This window comes from Gobio gobio (genome assembly GCF_949357685.1).
Source record: "Gobio gobio genome assembly, chromosome: 19".
Classification (NCBI taxonomy): Eukaryota; Metazoa; Chordata; class Actinopteri; order Cypriniformes; family Gobionidae; genus Gobio; species Gobio gobio.
The window spans coordinates 48,408,293-48,429,357 of record NC_137112.1 but is presented as its reverse complement, the minus strand read 5'-3'; the positions used below and the strand labels follow the sequence as shown (position 1 = coordinate 48,429,357).

Here is a 21,065-nt window from a genome sequence, read left to right as displayed (position 1 = left end):
ATGCCGGCTTTAGCTAGCTTGTAGTCTCAATAGGCTATGTAGAGCTCAAATTGAGTAAAGAGCGTTTTTTACAACTCGCCAGACTGTCCCACCTCCTCACTCACTTTCTACCAAGCAAGATCCTTTTTATTCTGTTTCTATAAAGTATGAAGATGTATCGACAGCTCCGGGTATCTACATATGATTCTGTCCTCATTGTTGACACTACTAGAGCAAGCTCCTGATTGGTTAACGCGCCGCGAATATCCGCAAAAGTTCAGATTTTTCATGTGACGCGATTTGCGCGAATCACGCGTTACGCGTGTCAAATCACGTCATTTGCGTCGCAGAATGTCTATTCGCGTCTTTGCATTAAAGGATTAGTTCACTTTTAAATCAACTTTTGCTGGTCATTTACTCACCCCCATGTCATCCAAGATGTCCATGTCTTTCTTTCTGCAGTCGAAAAGAAATTAAGGTTTTGGATGAAAACAGTCCAGGATTTTTCTCCATATAATGGACTTCAATGGGCTCCAAAAAGTTCAAGGTCCAAATGACAGTTTCACTGCAGCTTCAAAGGGCTTTAAACGACACCAGATGATGAATAAGGGTCTGATCTAGCCAAACCATCAGTTTCTGTGAGAAACCCAGCAGTATTTATGCTATTATTTTACCTCTTATCAGATAAACGTGATCGTCTCTGAGCTCCGCCATAACTTCCGGAGAGTGAGGTCAAATTAGAGAGTGGTCATAGATGTATACGTACATGCCTCATTAGCGACTGCATGGATCAGTAGAATGAGGCATCTACTATCAATATATCTATGACCACGATCGAATTTGACCTCACTCTCCAGAAGTTATGGCGGAGCTCAGAGACGATCGCGTTCCTCTGATAAGAGGTAAAATAATAGCATAAATACTGCTGGGTTTCTCTCAGAAACTGATGGTTTGGCTAGATCAGACCCTTATTCATCATCTGGTGTCGTTTAAAGCCCTTTTGAAGCTGCATTGAAACCGTTTGGAGCCCATTGAAGTCCATTATATGGAGGAAACCCCTGGACTGTTTTCATCAAAAACCTTAATTTCTTTTCGACTGCAGAAAGAAAGACATGGACATCTTGGATGACATGGGGGTGAGTAAACTATCAGCAAAAGTTTATTTAAAAGTGAACTAATCCTTTAAGAATCAGATGCGCATATGTCTGAGGATATGGATTTTGAGCACTTTGTTGAATTTTGCTTTCTAGAAAGTCTTTCTTTAAAATTAATGTAGTTTTGTATAAATTGTATTTTAATTTTGATCAATATTTAATCACCTATTTGGCTGTATTTAATAAATAAGAAGCAAACCAAGATCGTCGGATATGGATTGACATGCGTAACTGTTTCCGCAGCCTTTGAGTAAGACTGAAACTACAGCGTCTTTCTGTTTTTAATACATTTATTGAATATATGTCTTAATTACAGTAGGCCTATAGATAGTTATGATATTTGTGGTTGCACCAGGGTCTGTCATTACTAGGTTAAAGTTACGCCCCTGTACTTATTAGGAGAAAATATATTAACGTCATAAGATCGTGTTATTACGACATACTTGAGTGGAAAAAATATATAGATCCTATGTGGCAGCAATGCTTCAGCGTACCAGGTGACCTGTCAAAGCCAAAAACTGTTTCCATTGCAGTTTTGAGATGTTTCCATTACCCTTCTAATTGCGTAAATTGAAATTGTGAATTGAAAATACACCCAATGGAAACGCTGCCACATAGGGCCTACATATTTGTTTTTTTCCACTCAAGTATGTCGTAATAACAAGATCTTATGTTGTTAAAACGACATATATTGTCTCCTAATAATCTCCGATGTAGATGGCTCACTGTCCCTTGATTTATTTAAAGTGCCAGTTTTTATCCAGGGGCCTGTTTCAGAAAGGAGGTTAAGTGAAAACTCTGAGTATGTTAACCCTGAAATAAGGGAAACTCTGGGTTTTCTGTTTCAGAATGCGAGGTATGTCAAACCTGAGAAAGCAGGGTAAGTCAAGCCCATTTCTGAAAGAGAGGTAACTTATACTCAGAGTCTGTTACCAGGGTAACTTACTCTGTGAACCTAACCTGGTCAGAAGCAGGTTTTCTTAGGTAAACCCAGAGTTTATTTCGATCTCCTCCCCCTTTTTAAAGTGCCAGCAGTGTTTAAATAGTTCAAAAGTATTTTGGTCGTATTTCAAGTACAAATATCAAAAAATTATAAAATTTAATCTAAATCTAAAGTAAGCCAAGTTTACTTAAAACAAATTAATCTGCCACTTGACAAAAATACATAGTAAGAAAAGCATTTTTTGCAGTGCAGGAACATTCATTCATTGCTTATATTTCCATCATGAGGACACTGTCAAAGTGACAAAAAATGGCATGTCCTTTTATACAGGATCCTGATGTTCACTTGATAAACCTCTAGAAGTATCCCTAATAATTAGAGTTTCCTTTAGGATTTCCAGTGGTTGGACACATTGATGACACTCATATTCCCATCATGAAAACGGATTACTGTATGGAATGGAAGGATGCTGCCAGATGGTAGTACGAGATATATGCCATAACCACCACCACCACAGCTGTTAAATACATTTATTTACATGGTCATCTTTATTTCCTACAAATACTTTATTATTTTCCCTGTTGGATGTTAATATTCTTCCTCCATCTCCTCTTCATCTGTCAGTGGTGCTGGTGTTTGGCTGGCCTGAGTAGAAGTCATAATGTCATTACACATTTCTGGGTTTTCCGAAGCTGAAGTCGTCATAGTTGGGTTAACTTTTATAGCGGTGAATGAAAGAATACATTAAATATATATTTTTGTGTCCCCATTTGCTCAATTAGCAAAAGAAAAACTCCAAAATAGTGATTTCACAACTTTCAAAAAGAGGGAAAAAATAGAGTGCATTTGAAAACGGAAGTGAAAAGAGAGAAAGATGTTAATTTTCACCATCACTCCCATAGACACTGTATTAGAAACACTCTCACAACAGCGGTAACTTGATTTTTGTAATTTGATGCAAAAGTAATATAATACAAAGTATTAGTGTTATAAATGTACATACATTATAGCCATTTTTTGTCACTTTGACAGTGTCCTCATGATGAAAATATAAGCAATGAATGAATGTTCCTGCACTGCAAAAAATGCTTTTCTTACTATGTATTTTTGTCAAGTGGCAGATAATTTAATTTGTTTTAAGTAAACTTCGCTTACTTTAGATTTAGATTACATTTATAATTTTTTTAAATAATATTTGTACTTGAAATACGACCAAAATACTCAGTAAGAAAAGCATTTGTGGCGTTTGAATGAATGAATTAAGTATTTAAACACTGCTGGCACTTTAAAAAGGGGGAGCATATTGTATGTATATATATATATATACAAAACTTTGCAGGTTTACGATATTGATGACTGTTAAACTCGTCAGCACAGTCTGTGAGACGGGTCTATGTGGGAAAAGCTGCTGCACATTGGACACTGAATGATATTTATTTAAAATGTCAAATGTTTGTAAAGTCATTAAACCAACACCCATGAACATTTTATGCTTAAAGCTTTACCTGATTTAATTGTTTTTATTTTTCATTTTTAGCTGCTGCCATATTCTTTTTTTGCCTTTTAGATACCATAAAAATTACATTTAATTAAAATAATTAAGAATTAAACTTACATATTGACCCGGAAGTATGCAAACATCTTTTTGTTGGGTGCTGTTGCCATGGTGAATCGTAATTTCGGAGCTCCATTGACCGTGGCTTTTCATAGTCGGAGTGCATGAGCTTAACTCAGACTCAGTTACTCAGAGTTGATTGAACTTCCTCAATTCAGCTGTTCTGAAACCCAAAACTCAGAGTTTCCCATCTCAGAGTAAGTCAACTCAGAGTCCAGCTTTAAACTCAGAGTTGTTTGAACCTCCTTATTGAAACGAGCCCCAGGTGTCCATTTTGATGAATATGTATGTATGAATGAATGAATGAATGAATGGTCACTTAGTGCGTAATATGAAAAGTTTGGGGTGATGCAGACGCGCTTGTAAAATGAAATGAAATATGAGTAATTTACTACAGCTTGTAATGTGAAATTTTTATTTATCAATAGTAATCTGACATGTGAAGTTTACCTAAGTTAAATACATAAAAATTAAAACGAGACATTTTTTCTGCCATTACAAACATTCTCTCGCGCACCCCCGGTCTGTCAGTCTGCGCACCCCTGTTTTAGTGTAATATTAGCTTAGCAACATGCTAACATCAAACGCTGTTGGAATCAATAGTAAGTCGTCTCCTCCCCATTTACATGCAGCATTTTGTATGATGTGCCAAACTGTTGCTATGCAGGCAGCAATGCAGAACAACAAAACGTACATATATCTGGTGGTATTATAACACTGCATTTAACCAAGATGGTGTGGTGACCTCTGACCTCTGTGTTTAGGATCCCATCTCCATCCGCATCATCATCACATGCGTCACCGATGTTATCTTTGTCTGCATCTTCTTGGCCAGAGTTTGGAACAGTGAGGCAATTGTCCTAGAAAACCATTTTAGTTCTTCACTTTTTACTTTGTTTTTACTTAATGCTTAGTGCAATACATTGTTATTCTTGTTTTTATTTATTTATTTAAATATTTTTACCTTCGCACAGGTTCTGTCCAGACATTCCAATTTTTCATCAGGAAAGCCATCAATATCAGTGTCTGTTCCACATAAGTATCCATTCCCAGCCCAACCAACTCCACACTAAAACAGATTATATCAGTTAACCAGTCACATCTATCCAATAATATCAGTCCGCAGAGCCACAGTTTCACCCCAGCAGTTCTGCATGCGTAAAAATAATTTAATTATTTATTTTGACTAAATCATGCTAGAATTTGGTAAATCGTGGTTAATCCTGGTAAATCATGGTAAATCATGCCAGTATGTGGTAAATCATGGTAAACTATGGTAAATCACGCTAGAAACATGGTACATAATGAATGTGGTAAATCATAGTAAACTATGGTAAATCATGGTAAACTGTGATAAATCATGGTAAACTGTGATAAATCATGCTATAACCTCTCTCTGAACATCAGTAAGACCAAGGAGCTGGTGGTGGACTTTAGAAAACAGAATAGTGTTTACCCCTCCCTTATCATTGAAGGGACGCCAGTGCAGCAGGTCGATAATTTTAAGTTCCTTGGTGTTCATATCACCAATGACATCACCTGGTCAGTACATACTGATTTAGTTGTGAGGAAGGCACATCAGCGTATCTTCTTCCTCAGGCGGCTGAAGAAATTTGGTATGGGACAAAAAATTCTCAGACAATTTTACAACAGCACTGTGGAGAGCATCCTCACTGGTTGTATTATCGCCTGGTATGGAAACTGTACCGGTCTCAACCGGAAAGCCCTGCAGGGGGTGGTCCGGACGGCTCAGCATATTGTTGGAGGTGAGCTTCCCTCCCTCCAGGATATTTACAACCAACGATGTGTTAGGAAAGCAAAAAAGATCATCAGGGATTCCAGCCATCCGGGCCATGATCTGCTTTCACTGCTGCCGTCTGGTAGACGGTATCGGAGTATTAGGGCCCGGACCAGTAGACTACGCGACAGTTTTTTCTCACTCATCCATGCACTGCACTTTAATAAATGTGGTTATTGTTATTATGTATATTGTTAATCTATGTACTGCCATGTAAAAGAGACTTGCACCTAAGCATTTCACTGCCAGTACACTTGTGTACATGATATGTGACAATAAAAGAGAAATTGAATTGAATTGAATATAATCATGGTAAATCATACCAGAATGTGGTTAATCATGGTAAACTATGGTAAATCATGCTAGAACGGGGTTAATAATGGTAAATCATGCTAGAATGTGGTAAATCATGGTAAACTAAGGTAAATCATGCTAGAATCATGGTAAATCATGGTAGACTATGGTAAATCATGCTATAATAATGGTAAATCATACCAGAATGTGGTTAATCATGGTAAACTAAGGTAAACTATGGTAAATCATGCTATAATAATGGTAAATCATACCAGAATGTGGTTAATCATGGTAAACTAAGGTAAACTATGGTAAATCATGCTAGAATCATGGTAAATCATACCAGAACGTGGTTAATCATGGTAAACTAAGGTAAACTATGGTAAATCATGCTAGAACAGGGTTAATCATGGTAAACTATGGTAAATCATGCTAGAATGTGGTAAATCATGGTAAACTAAGGTAAATCATGCTAGAATCATGGTAAATCATGGTAGACTATGGTAAATCATGCTATAATCATGGTAAATCATAGCAGAATGTGGTTAATCATGGTAAACTAAGGTAAACTATGGTAAATCATGCTAGAATCATGGTAAATCATACCAGAACGTGGTTAATCATGGTAAACTAAGGTAAACTATGGTAAATCATGCTAGAACAGGGTTAATCATGGTAAACTATGGTAAATCATGCTAGAATGTGGTAAATCATGGTAAACTAAGGTAAATCATGCTAGAATCATGGTAAATCATGGTAGACTATGGTAAATCATGCTATAATCATGGTAAATCATAGCAGAATGTGGTTAATCATGGTAAACTAAGGTAAACTATGGTAAATCATGCTAGAATCATGGTAAATCATACCAGAACGGGGTTAATCATGGTAAACTAAGGTAAACTATGGTAAATCATGCTATAATCATGGTAAATCATACCAGAACGGGGTTAATCATGGTAAACTAAGGTAAACTATGGTAAATCATCCTAGAATCATGGTAAATCATACCAGAACGGGGTTAATCATGGTAAACTAAGGTAAACTATGGTAAATCATGCTAGAATCATGGTAAAACATGGTAGACTATGGTAAATCATACTAGAATCATGGTAAATCATGCTAGAACATGGTAAATCGTGAATGTGGTAAATCATGGTAAACTATGGTAAATCATGGAAACTATGGTAAATCATGTAGACTATGGTAAATCATGTTAGAATCATGGTAAATCATACTAGAACGTGGTTAATCATGGTAAACTAAGGTAAACTATGGTAAATCATGCTAGGATCATGGTAAATCATACTAGAACGTGGTAAACTATGGTAAATCCTGGTAAACTATGGTAAATCATGTTAGAATCATGGTAAATCATACTAGAATGTGGTAAACTATGGTAAATCCTGGTAAACTATGGTAAATCATGCTAGAATCATGGTAAATCATGGTAAACTATGGTAAATCATGCTAGAATCATGGTAAATCACGGTAAACTATGGCAAATCATGCTAGAATAATGGTAAATCATACCAGAACGTGGTTAATCATGGTAAACTAAGGTAAACTATGGAAAATCATGCTAGAATCATGGTAAAATATTGTAGACTATGGTAAATCATGCTAGAATCATGGTAAATCATGCTAGAATCATGGTAAAACATGGTAGACTATGGTAAATCATGCTAGAATCATGGTAAAATATGGTAGACTATGGTAAATCTTGCTCGAATCATGGTAAAACATGGTAGACTATGGTAAATCATGCTAGAATCATGGTAAATCCTGCTAGAATCATGGTAAAACATGGTAGACTATGGTAAATCATGCTAGAATCATGGTAAAACATGGTAGACTATGGTAAATCATGCTAGAATCATGGTAAAACATGGTAGACTATGGTAAATCATGCTAGAATCATGGTAAATCATGCTAGAATCATGGTAAAACATGGTAGACTATGGTAAATCATGCTAGAATCATGGTAAATCATGCTAGAATCATGGTAAAACATGGTAGACTATGGTAAATCATGCTAGAATCATGGTAAAACATGGTAGACTATGGTAAATCATGCTAGAATCATGGTAAATCATACCAGAACGTGGTTAATCATGGTAAAATAAGGTAAACTATGGTAAATCATGCTAGAAACATGGTAAATCATGCTAGAACGTGGTAAATCGTGAATGTGGTAAATCATGGTAAACTATGGTAAATCATGGAAACTATGGTAAATCATTCTAGAATGTGGTAAATCATGGTAGAATCATGGTAAATCATACCAGAACGTGGTTAATCATGGTAAACTAAGGTAAACTATGTTAAATCATGCTAGAATCATGGTAATTCATGGTAAACTATGATAAATCATGCTAGAATCATGGTATATCATACTAGAACGTGGTAAACTATGGTAAATCCTGGTAAACTATGGTAAATCATGTTAGAATCATGGTAAATCATACTAGAACGTGCTAAACTATGGTAAATCCTGGTAAACTATGGTAAATCATGCTAGAATCATGGTAAATCATGGTAGACTATGGTAAATCATGCTAGAATAATGGTAAATCATACCAGAACGTGGTTAATCATGGTAAACTAAGGTAAACTATGGTAAATCATGCTAGAATCATGATAATTCATGGTAAACTATGATAAATCATGCTAGAATCATGGTAAATCATACCAGAATGTGGTTAATCATGGTAAACTAAGGTAAACTATGATAAATCATGCTAGAATCATGCTAGAACGTGGTTAATCATGAAACTGCTGTGAGGTAAAACTGTGGCTCTGCTCTCCGACCCTTCTTCATCTATATAGGGGTTTGCATGTGTTAAATATGATAATTGACTTACTGCGCATTCAATCTGTCCATCGCGGTGAACAATGCATTCTGCGCTGGCATGGCAAGGATTGGGCTGACCATTACCACAAGATCGCTCAGGTTTGCAGCCTTTCGCCTGATCCCCAACAAAACCAGTCTTACAGCGGCCACAACGAAAAGAGCCCTGCCATAAACACAAAATGATTCGTATAAAAAAGGTGAATCTAAAGAATGATGATACCACTGATTTATATGAATCCATTTCTCAAACTTTGTGGTTATCAACTGGTTTGATTCGTTTTTTTTGTGGTGATCCAACACAACAGCTGCGACCCAATTCATGGTTTACAACTTGTGTAAATATGTTTACCGTGGTCCATTTATGTACATAATAAAGAGCATAAATTGTCTATAAAATTGTATCTTGGTCAAATTTGTCAATATCTTATGCTACTTGAACCAGTGTTTAAAAAAATATAAAAATAAAAACATTTGTATCGTTAGAAATTACAGTAAGTTGAACCCCAATAGACCTTATTCATAGCAGCACCATGACAGGTATGAAAGTGAGGCTGTTCAATGGTAACCATAATTTAACTAAAACTTCCAGGCTAGTGGTTCTACAATAACTTTATGAAGCGACGAGAATAGTTTTTGTGCGCAAAAAAACCCTAAATAAGGACTTATATAGTGATGACCGATTTCAAAACACGGCATCATGAATCTTCGAAGCGTTATGAATCGGTGAGTCGATTCAGCGGTTCAGAGCGTTATGAATCAGTGAGTCGATTCAGCGGTTCAGAGCGTTATGAATCAGTGAGTTGATTCAGCGGTTCGGAGCGTTATGAATCAGTGAGTCGATTTAGCGGTTAAGAGAGTTATGAATCAGTGAGTCGATTCAGCGATTCAGAGCGTTATGAATAAGTGAGTCGATTCAGCGGTTCAGAGCGTTATGAATAAGTGAGTCGATTCAGCGGTTCAGAGCGTTATGAATCAGTGAGTCGATTCAGTGGTTTGGATCGCCAAAGTCACGTGATTTCAGCAGTTTGGAGGTTTCACACACGATACGAATCATGATTCAACTCACTGATTCATAACGCTTCGAAGCTTCATGATGCTGTGTTTTGAAATCAGTCATCACTATATAAGTCGTTCTTTAGGGTTTTTTTGCGCAAAAAAACTATTCTCGCCACTTCATAAAGTTATTGTAGAACCACTGTAGTGAGATGGACTTCGTAACGACGTCTTTAGTGCCTTTTAAGGGTCTTGAGAGTGTAAAGTTGAGCCAATGGAGGCCTTTCTGAGCCATCGGATTTACACTAAAATATCTTCATTTGTGTCTGAAGATGAACGGAGGTCTGACGGGTGTCCAACCACATGAGGGTGAGGAATTAATGACAGAATTTTCATTTTTGGGTGAACTAACCCTTTAAGGTAAAAACTGGCAAAAGTCTCTTTTTATAGTGTATCAGAACAGAACCAATTTTTGGGCTGCAAACCACCAGATGGGTTGTGACCAATAGACCATAATGCATCACTCACTGGTGTGTTGATGCAGTTGGAGTTCTCCACACAGCCTCCATTTGAGTTATCACACTCATTAATGTCTGTGCAGACCTGCATATAAGAGTTTCAATTTAGTTTCAAACATATCATCTTTTGATTTGAATAATTGAAAGAATCTCATATAAAAACAATACCTGTTTCTTGGCTGATGCATAGGCAAGTCCGACCCCTTGCACCTGGGGGCCCATGTACCCAGCGGGACAGGGGCCACAGCGAAAACCAGGTGATGTGTTAATGCATCTCACCCCCATGTGACATGGCATTGCAGCACACTGTACACAACAAATACATAGTAGAGAACAAAAATCTTAGTGAAGTACAAATTAAATATTTGTTCTTTAAAAATACTTAAGGGAGATTATCCCACAGTGCACTACAAATCCTTAAAGGAACACGCCTACTTTTTAGGACTTTAGCTTCTTCACCGTATCCCCCAGAGTTAGAGAAGTCCATACACACCATTCTCATCTCCGTGTCATAACTCTGTCTGACACACCCACTGCTAGCCTAGCTTAGCACAAAGACTGGAGGTAAATGGCTCCAGCTAGCCTAGCTTAGCACAAAGACTGGAGGTAAATGGCTCCAGCTAGCCTAGCTTAGCACAAAGACTGGAGGTAAATGGCTCCAGCTAGCCTAGCTTAGCACAAAGACTGGAGGTAAATGGCTCCAGCTTGCCTACTGCTCAATAAGTGACAAAATAACGCCAACATTTTCCTATTTACATGTTGTGCTGTGTATAGTTACATTATGTACTAAGACCGACAGAAAATGAAAAGTTGTGATTTTCTAGACCGATATGGCTAGGAACTATACTCTCATTCCTGCGTAATAATCAATGAACTTTGAGCCGTCCCATGAGTGGATGAGTGATTTTCAGGCACTGTGTAATATCATTGCGCCGCTGCACTCATGAAATGGCACAAAGTTCCTTGATTATTACGCAGGAATGAGAGTATAGTAGCCATATCGGGGCTGTGTTCCAGTTTGTTTTCATTATGCCCTTCACTCACTAACTTCCCTCCGTCTCATTTCACTCGGATGTGCGTCATTCCTTACGTGGCATGAGTGCCCACAACTGGCGGAACCTTTACAATGGACTGAACTGGAACGTCCTAAGCCCTTGATCACATAGAATCCACTATGGAGTTGATTTTTTTTCCTTTTCATGTTTAATACAACATTCTATATGTATATAGGTGTGTTTGGGTTGTTTTAAATATTTTAAAAATAGAGTTTGAATCATAGAGTTGTTTGTGGTGGGGTAAATTAAATGCGTATGCTGTGACGTCACAATCATGTTGCATTGTGGTATATGAAGCTGCCTGAAGTGTACATAATAAAGTAGACTCTGTCAAAATCAAGGGAGTGAGGGTCTGTCCATATAATCTTCCCTCGTCCACTTTACGAAGTGGAACGCACTTCAAAATGGTGGCTGGGATTCCCCTGAGGGGAAGTGCTTAGGGAAGTTCACAAGTGCGCCAGGGAGGTGCAGGCAGTTCAGGGAGTTAGGGAGGATCAGCCTCCGTTGAGAGACAATGGACATAGACAGATAAATGCTAGAGCAATAATGGACAGTGCAACGCTCTCTAAGTTGAGCTCTGGAATTTCCCTCACTGGAACGGACTCTGGAATTTCCCTCACTGGAACGGACACTGGAATTTCCCTCACTGGAACGGACTCTGGAATTTCCCTCACTGGAATGGAAACTGGAATTTCCCTCACTGGAACGGACTCTGGAATTTCCCTCACTGGAACGGACTCTGGAATTTCCCTCACTGGAACGGACACTGGAATTTCCCTCACTGGAACGGACTCTGGAATTTCCCTCACTGGAATGGAAACTGGAATTTCCCTCACTGGAACGGACTCTGGAATTTCCCTGACTGGAACGGACACTGGAATTTCCCTCACTGGAACGGACACTGGAATTTCCCTCACTGGAACGGACACTGGAATTTCCCTCACTGAAATGGACTCTGGAATTTCCCTCACTGGAACGGACTCTGGAATTTCCCTCACTGGAACGGACTCTGGAATTTCCCTCACTGGAACGGACACTGGAATTTCCCTCACTGGAACGGACACTGGAATTTCCCTCACTGGAACGGACTCTGGAATTTCCCTGACTGGAACGGACACTGGAATTTCCCTCACTGGAACGGACACTGGAATTTCCCTCACTGGAACGGACACTGGAATTTCCCTCACTGGAACGGACTCTGGAATTTCCCTCACTGGAACGGACACTGGAATTTCCCTCACTGGAACGGACTCTGGAATTTCCCTCACTGGAACGGACTCTGGAATTTCCCTCACTGGAACGGACTCTGGAATTTCCCTCACTGGAACGGACACTGGAATTTCCCTCACTGGAACGGACTCTGGAATTTCCCTCACTGGAACGGACACTGGAATTTCCCTCACTGGAACGGACACTGGAATTTCCCTCACTGGAACGGACACTGGAATTTCCCTCACTGGAACGGACTCTGGAATTTCCCTCACTGGAACGGACACTGGAATTTCCCTCACTGGAACGGACTCTGGAATTTCCCTCACTGGAACGGACTCTGGAATTTCCCTCACTGGAACGGACTCTGGAATTTCCCTCACTGGAACGGACTCTGGAATTTCCCTCACTGGAACGGACTCTGGAATTTCCCTCACTGGAATGGACTCTGGAATTTCAGTAATCTGGCTAGTGGCTGGCACGCTGGTTTTCTCCTCGCTCTCGCCGATGATAAAGGGGGAACCATTGCAGAGGAGTACTCAGTCCACGTACTCCCTAAATACTCCCTGCTACCTTATCCCCACTTCAAGAGTCCCCTTTACAGTGAGTAAGGATGTTCACTTCAGATTGGAATTCAGCTCAGGCAGCCCACTCACCTCATCCACATCAGTACAGTGAGTTCCATTTCCTGCCATGCCCTCTGGGCACGGGCCACACTTGATGCCAGTGGGAGTCATAATGCATTCCACACCAGGGTGGCAGGGATTGGGAACACATGAAGGCTCTGGATCTACTGCTCTCATGCCTACAAGGAGACAAGCGAGAAAGAATATCCAATATTTAGCAGTTACAATCTCAATTATGAATCTGATGCAATGGATAAGCTTAGAATTCCTCACCACAGGCTTCACACTCCATAACCGTGTTCTTCAGGAAAACTATTTCCTGTATCTATAAAACAAGTAGTTCATATGTCAGTATATGTAAGAATGTATAAGAACGTTTTAATAGGTAGGAATGTTATTAAAATATAATTATCAACAAGTAAAGTCATAACCTAATAATACCTTTGCAAAGCATTAGCTAATGATTAATTAAACCGAATTCCACCGAAATTACCCTGAACAATTTGTCCCAGGATATATTACTTAATATATTATTCATATAGAATCTTTATTAGTTGCTGATGCAGTAATCATTAATAAATGGTTAAGCTCTCGCTCTCTCTCTCTCTCTCTCTCTCTCTCTCTCTCTCTGTGTGGCATTGTAAACCCTACGTTATAGGGACAAAATGTCCCCACAAAGATGGCAATATCCGAAATCCTCGTCCTTGTGGGGAATTGTTTGGTCCCCATGAGGAAAACATCTTATAAATCAGACTAAGTGATGTTTTTTTGAAAATGTAAAAATACAGAATGGTTCCTGTGTTGGGTAGGTTTAGGGGTAGGGTTAGTGTAAGGGGATCAAATATACAGTTTATACAGTATAAAAACCATTATTTCTATGGAAAGTCCCCATGGTGTGTGTGTGCGTGTGTGTGTGTGTGTGTGTGTGTGTGTGGGCATGTTTTTGTGAAATATCAGGACACATATATGTGTATAATGACATGGGTATGACATAGGTATTACAAAAAGAGGGTGAAATATGAGGACGTTGCCCATGTCCTCACTTTTCAAAATGCTTATAAATCACACAGAACAAGATTTTTTTTCACAGAAAGTGAACTGCACAGTCTCCTGTGAGGGCTAGGTTTAGGGGCAGGGGCAGTGTGTGTGTGTGTGTGTGTGTGTGTGTGTGTGATGGGTAGGTTTAGGGGCAGTGTAAGGGGATAGAAAATACGGTTTGTACAGTATAAAAACCATTACGCCTATGGAATGTCCTCACATTTCACAAAAACAAACATGTGTGTGTATGTGTGTGTGTGAGTGTGTGCGTGTGTGTGTGCGTGTTCAACAGCTCTGTGGTATACAAAGGGTGGTATACATTTCAACAAGGGAATTCCCTCCAAATATGGTTAACATCCACATTTACATCATGGCCTTTTACCTTCTCACAGGCTCTTCAAACATTTCCAAAAGTTTGCCCTTGCAAATTCTCAGGGTAAGTTGTATGGTTTGGTTTGGTTTGTGAATTACCTGTTGCTTCAGTAGTTCTTTGATTTCAGCAAGCTCCTGGTTTGTGCCTTTAATCTGTTTGATAATCTCTCCATCTGTAGTAAACCGTGTAGAATTAAGAGCAACATGCTGATTTTTAGAAAGTATGAAATGAAAAAAGGAAAATTAATAAATTTACTCACCTTGAAAACCACGAAACACTTATGATACTTTTATGGTTAAATATTATTGTAATTGTTGAGCTCATTAATGCTAAATGTCTTTCTTTTGCAGAATAATGACACAACATTTAGAAAGACATGAGGGTGTATAAAAGTTAGTAATCATTTTTGGGTGAACTATCCTTTGAAAAGCGTATCATAAGAACAATGGGGCCGTTTCATGATTAATGCTTGTAAGGCCCCACTCAAAATATAATGTCTTTTCCTGCCGGCCCTGTGGATGATTTTTCAGCGTCTGACATTATAACAGTCAGGAACTGTATTACAGTAATTTGCCAAGAACTACATCTGTGTCTCACTCTGAAAACACACATTTTGAGCGTTTATGCTGTGTGTTTGTGAATAGCAAAGCCCATTCCAAGTTTGTTGTCTTGGCTACACTCTCAGAAAAAAAGGTACAGTGGAGGTACAATTTTGTACCTCGGGGAACAAAACATATAAATGAACCTTTAAAGGTACACAATTGGTCCTTAGGGTACCAGTATACAATTATTTTCCTCTACTTACACACTCAAAATTATTAACATTCACTGTTGTTAGTTGCACTCAAATCATCGGTGTTCACATTACTTAAAAAAACTCATGTAACTAAATGAACTTAAATTTACTGAGTTGTTTCTACTAAAAAAATTAGTATTGCCAGCTTTACTTAATAAGTGTTTGTTCGATCAACTTAACATCGCTGAGTGAAACGAACAAACTGGGCAGTGGATCTGTAGTTCCCAGCATGCTTTGCAAGGGACTGCATTAGGAGAGTAAATTTAGGGATTAAAGTGTTATTTTATGTTTTTCAGTAAAGGGAAAGATGTTGTTAGTTTATGACAGTTAATGTTCAGTTTAGAGAAGTTTCTGTAATTTTGTGGTTACCCTTATGCAGAAGAGAGCCTGTGTTTAGGCGGTGGCCACTCATACACACATTTATTGGATGGACTTCCTGCTCTAAACTAAATTATTTTAGCATTTTGTTTCTACAAATATACTTGTTGTTATTTAATATTTTTCCACTTACACTTGTAGAGCAAGTAGATAATTTAATAAAGTAAATTAAATCGATAAATGTGTTCACCTAACATAATAAACTTTTATAAATTTAACATAACATTGTTAAGTAAACTGCACATATAAATATTATGTAACAGTAACAGTAGGGATGGGCGATACCACTTATTTTGTTTTCGATACGATACCGATACTTTCAATGCCAGTCTCACCGATATCGATACGATACTTCTAAACTGAACTTTTTTTATTATTAAATGTATGAAAATTATTAAAATTTACTAAGAGTAAAATGGGTAAAGATACCCACTTAACATTATATTTGAAAGGTATTTTAACATACAATAATCAATTGCAACTTATTTGATCAAATTTTTGTTTACACATGGTTAAAATATGTTTACTTGTAGTGGTAACCATAGAAATCTACAAATACTAGTTGAACTTGTAAAAAGTAAACCATGGTTCATTTTCATAAGGGACTGCCAGTGACAGGACATTGCACCCATAAAATGCAACCTTTTTATTCTGACATGATTTATATTAACATTAGTTACAGAATAGAACATGATCAATATCAACTTTTAACATTAAATTAAAAGAGTAATTGCATTATGTAGGCTACAATTTCTATTTGTTTATTGTGAATTAACTCAAACATATAATTACTGTCTTCAGATGAGCATTGTTCAGAGCTGCGTTTCCAAAAGCATCAATGGTTTCTTATGATAGTTTTGGGAAACTCAGCTCTGTTTGAATACAGTGTCATCAGTGAGCGAACGCTCTCTCTGTGATTGATTGGTTCTGTCTTGCAGCATTTGCGTGCGTTCAGATCATGGTTCAGATGAGCAGGAAAATAGTCCTATACTACACAACTATTCGGTAACATAATTTATTCGTATTGTATGCATTAAATAATCTTTTTAAATAAACAAAATTACTGGTTTAAACACCTTAGTAGGCATGTGCCGGTATCAAATTTTCATGTTGCGATTAATTGCTGAAGCTTTTATCACGGTATACGGTATTATCACGATATTGAAATAAGTTGCAAAAAAGTGTTGTCATACTATAACAGGTTAAATCACTTTCTTATAACAAAAGAACCAAACATTTAAATACAATAAAGCAATACACAAAAATGTATAAAGTAAACAAATATTTAAAACAGATTAAAGTGCAAAAGAATTATAAAGAACAATAGGTATGCTGAAATGTACATTTAACTAAGATTAATACATGCTTTAGAAGTATTTTTCATTGTCAGTTTGTTAATGAAGGAACTAATGTTAAATAATGGAGCCTTGTAAAGTGTGTGATTGAACAACAGTCAGAACATATTCAAACAATATCTAGGGCATGTAATTTAGTCCAGATTAAAATATAAAATGCAAGTTTGAAAATGAATAGCCTTAAGTCTTTAAGTATTCTGTATTAGGTTATGTGATTACTGGGGAAACGGCTGCATTTCTGCTGTTCCGTCAGCGCCCTCTGCTGTCGAAGAATGAATGTGCACTTCAGCGTCTCCTCATTCCGCCATGTGCTCGGCTCATGCACGCTCTATTTTTAAACGGTTGATGGGTAAAGTATTCTTAAAATTAATTCTAAAAATCTGAATAATTCGTAATAAATAATTATTCTCTGTATTTTGAAGTGCCCACGATAACAATATTGTGCATGTTCATTATTGCGGTATATCGTATTACCGTTTACCGGCACATGTCTACACCTTAGTATCGATATTTTAACTTTTCGATGCTCACATCAGTATCGCTATATCGATACGCCCATCCCTATGTAATAACAGTAACAAATTAAAATGGTTTGTATTTACTTAAAGACATTTTGTAAGCTTTACTTGACTTTATTTTGTTCATATAACTAAATTGTTATTTGTAAAAATTACTCAATATAGTTGTGTGGATCCACTTGACGCTGCTTTTTTTAGTAAATTCAACGAGTCATTTTTTTTAGTGTAGAGCAGGGTAAGTTTGGTCCTAGAGAGCCGCTGTCCTGCAGAGTTTGGCTCCAAGCCTGAAATACATCTATAGAAGCTCTTATTGAGAATTAACAGAGGTTTAGATGTTGATGATTTATTGCGTCGCCATTATGGAGATCAGTGTTTCCTTTAGTTGGACAGTTTGACTCTTGGCTTTTATGTGAGTTTGTGTTTTTTTTTTACAGTGTTAACAAAACACAGAATCTGTTCAAATCAAAAGAAGCCATAAACAATAATGATCATGAAGAAAAATGTTTGACTAAACTCATCACTGACTAAAAATATTAATAAATAATATTCACCAACAATACTTTCTTGCCACACAGACTGAATTCTGATTTTTAAACACATTCTAGGGGGAAAAAGTTTAGACGCACACAGATATCAAGAATCAGCATATGAATCTCAACAATGGTGACATACTTAATGCTGCAATGCATGCTGGGAGCCATGAGTTTTATACTGTGGTGGTTTAGTAGGGCTGGAGCTAAACTCTGCAGGACATCGACCCCTGACTTAGAGCTACAGAAATGTACCCTTAAGGGTCCCACACCAGTGACGGACACTTGTATCCTAAAAAGGTACAATTTTGTACTCTTTTGAGAGTGTAGAGCTAATGGTGGGTCCTGCTTTCTGTGTTTAATCCAAATAACACGCGTCATTTTGATTAATCTCATGGGTGAACATGTTGTTATGACAGCAGATAAACTGTTGCAGTTGTGATTTATGAGCCACAGGATAGCAGCAACGCTAGAATGATCAAATCAACCTGACACCATTTCTTTCTCAGAGTTGGGGCTAGGTTTTCTCCATTGATGATTGCGGTAAATTTAAAAACGTAAAATAATAATAAGTAAGTAAATAAAAATCGAAGATACAAACTTAATAGGAAGGGCTTCTGTCAGAGGTTCCCATCCCCAGTGGGCAGTACAGACAAACATAAGGGAAGTGTGCTCTTTCCATTAGCGGCCTCAGCGTTTTCCATATGCATTCCAGGATTCCATAAGCCCAGCTTATCAGTTAATCATTTTGACTGGTGGGCCACTTAAAATATTGATCTTTCTCTTGCAACTTCTTAGAATGTAAATGTTCTATTCAGCTGTATATATGATATTAAAGATGAAAGGTTCTCTTACTTGGAAAGTAAGAAAGATTCTTAGCATAAGAGCTTTGTAAAAGATGTATGTTAATTTATGAGGGAACATTGTATGTATAATATGCTTATGAACAGAGGCGGACAGTACTTAAGTATTTTTACTTTCTACTCCAGTACATTTTACGAGTATATATTTTAATTCATTACATTCCAAAACATAATTTATACAGTCATACTTTTTACTGCACTACATTTCATAAATAAAAGTTGTTGTTTTTTACCTTGAATACTTAATTACATTAAAAATATAGTACTTTCTTACTTGTACTCAAGAGTACTTGAGTAAATGTACACAATACTACATTTTTAATGTAAATCAGTATTAAATGATATTCAATATTGAACATAGTGCAGTAAAAAGTACAATATTATGTTTTGGAAGGTTGTGAAGTAAAAGTTATCCAAAGAAGAACACTGATAAAGTACATATACTTGAAAAATAAAATTATTTTAGTTCTGTCCGCCTCTGCTTATGAATATAGTAATCTTGCAGTGCACATTAGATATCCCTCTACAAAGACTTTTTAGATTTCTGAATATATACAAGATATAACAAAAAATAGACATTTTATGCTCACCTCAGAAGTAATAGAAGTGTGTAAACCCTGTATATATTCAATTCAATTCAAATTTATATGTATAGCGCTTTTCACGATACATAACGTTTCAAAGCAGCTTCACAGAAAATGCATCTACATTACAATTTAAATTGATTTGTACATGTTATGCATTTCAGAAATGCACATATACAAAGCACACAGATTAGCTAACTATCTATTATCAATATATGAGTGTGTTACTCTTTCAATAACTTTCCATGCGAGGTGAATGCAATCATGCAGAAGTCAACTCACCTCTGGACAGTCCTTGAGCAGAAACCAGAGCGCTGTGCAGATAAAAGCTGCAGAAGAAAGAGAGCGTCCACAGCATGTTCAGTGTGTCTGGTGAGATCTGAGGCTCTGAGTGTGTGTGTGTGTGTGTGTGTGTGTGTGTCTCCTCTGCTTTTATACCGCGTCTCTGACGTCTGCAGTCTGGTTCTTCACAGATCACACCTTTCATTCCATTCCAAGGTTCCCGTGTAAAGTCGGGGGAAAGAAATACTTGGATGTGAGTCTCACACACACACACACACACACACACACACACACACACACACACACACACACACACACACACACACACTCACACACACACACACACACAAACTAACAAAAACACAACAGATGATCAAGAGTTTGTTTTCTGAGTCTTATGAGAAAATGCTAATGCATCTATTTGAATGTTTTACAGTAGATTAAGTTCCCATTCATATTTTTGAATGTCTAGGCATGTTAAATGGAAGTTAAGTTCAATCAACAGCACTTCTCCTCTTCTTTAAAAAACAAAACAAAGCAAAAAAAACAGCAAGGCATTAACAACGCAAGTAAATAGGGCCAGTCCTCAAATCTTAAAATACTCTTTGAAAAGTATAACCGCAACACATACACAATAAGTGTGTTGACACAAGCCTTTTCTGTGTAAAGTTGTATTCAATTTAACAACTTTGTTGCCATTACAAAAACAATTTTACAGCTCAAATAATACAATCATTTTAACAGAGGATTTTCTATTTTCACCAAAAATACTTCCAATGTAAGTGCCTCACCATAACCTATACGTTTTGCTCTTTTAAATGAAGGGACCTGCTTCATTGTTGCAAGTTTACACCTTTTAGAATAATAGTCACACAATAAAAATAATAACAGCCAATAGAAATGTCTATTTTAACCTCCTGGGACCCACGAATAGACTTTTGTCCTCTGTAGTGGATGTTATATTTGAGTGAGTTTCTCTGACATCATACATGTCACATGTCTCAGTCTGGATTAAACAGCACATTCAGGGCTTTGCAGAGATAATAAATGTTTGGAGGTTTCACCAGGACAACAACAACTTCTTGCTCTTTAAAAACGGCTGACATTAATGTTTAGCACTCTTGTGCAAATATGATAATATTTTTTAATTATAATTTAAATCGGATTCTTTTTAAAATTGTTTGTTATAAATCAACATCTCAGGAAATGGGGTTTTCTAATCAAAATATGACTTTCTGTTACAGAACAGGGCATTGATTTCATAAATGTCCACTGTAGAGACGCCAGGACTTAAATCATGTTTATCAGGC

The 21,065-nt window shown here is 37.2% G+C and overlaps 1 protein-coding gene across 3 annotated transcripts in view; it reads right to left on the bottom strand.

Annotated features, from left to right (window-relative positions):
- The window catches only part of comp (cartilage oligomeric matrix protein), a 32,446-nt gene extending 12,419 nt beyond the window's left edge, over positions 1 to 20,027 (bottom strand). Inside the window, exons 1-9 of one of the 3 annotated variants that reach the window (XM_079844329.1) lie at positions 19,756 to 20,027; positions 14,548 to 14,621; positions 13,312 to 13,363; positions 13,069 to 13,217; positions 10,317 to 10,454; positions 10,159 to 10,233; positions 8,648 to 8,800; positions 4,656 to 4,760; positions 4,444 to 4,551 (exon numbers count right to left, since the gene is read on the bottom strand). In XM_079844329.1, the coding sequence (XP_079700455.1) occupies positions 4,444 to 4,551; positions 4,656 to 4,760; positions 8,648 to 8,800; positions 10,159 to 10,233; positions 10,317 to 10,454; positions 13,069 to 13,217; positions 13,312 to 13,363; positions 14,548 to 14,621; positions 19,756 to 19,960 (1,059 nt within the window). In that variant the 5' untranslated portion in view covers positions 19,961 to 20,027. The remainder of the gene's footprint in view (positions 1 to 4,443; positions 4,552 to 4,655; positions 4,761 to 8,647; positions 8,801 to 10,158; positions 10,234 to 10,316; positions 10,455 to 13,068; positions 13,218 to 13,311; positions 13,364 to 14,547; positions 14,622 to 19,755) is intronic. The other 2 variants (XM_079844330.1, XM_079844331.1) reach the window with 2 other exon arrangements.
- Positions 20,028 to 21,065: the final 1,038 nt, after the last annotated feature.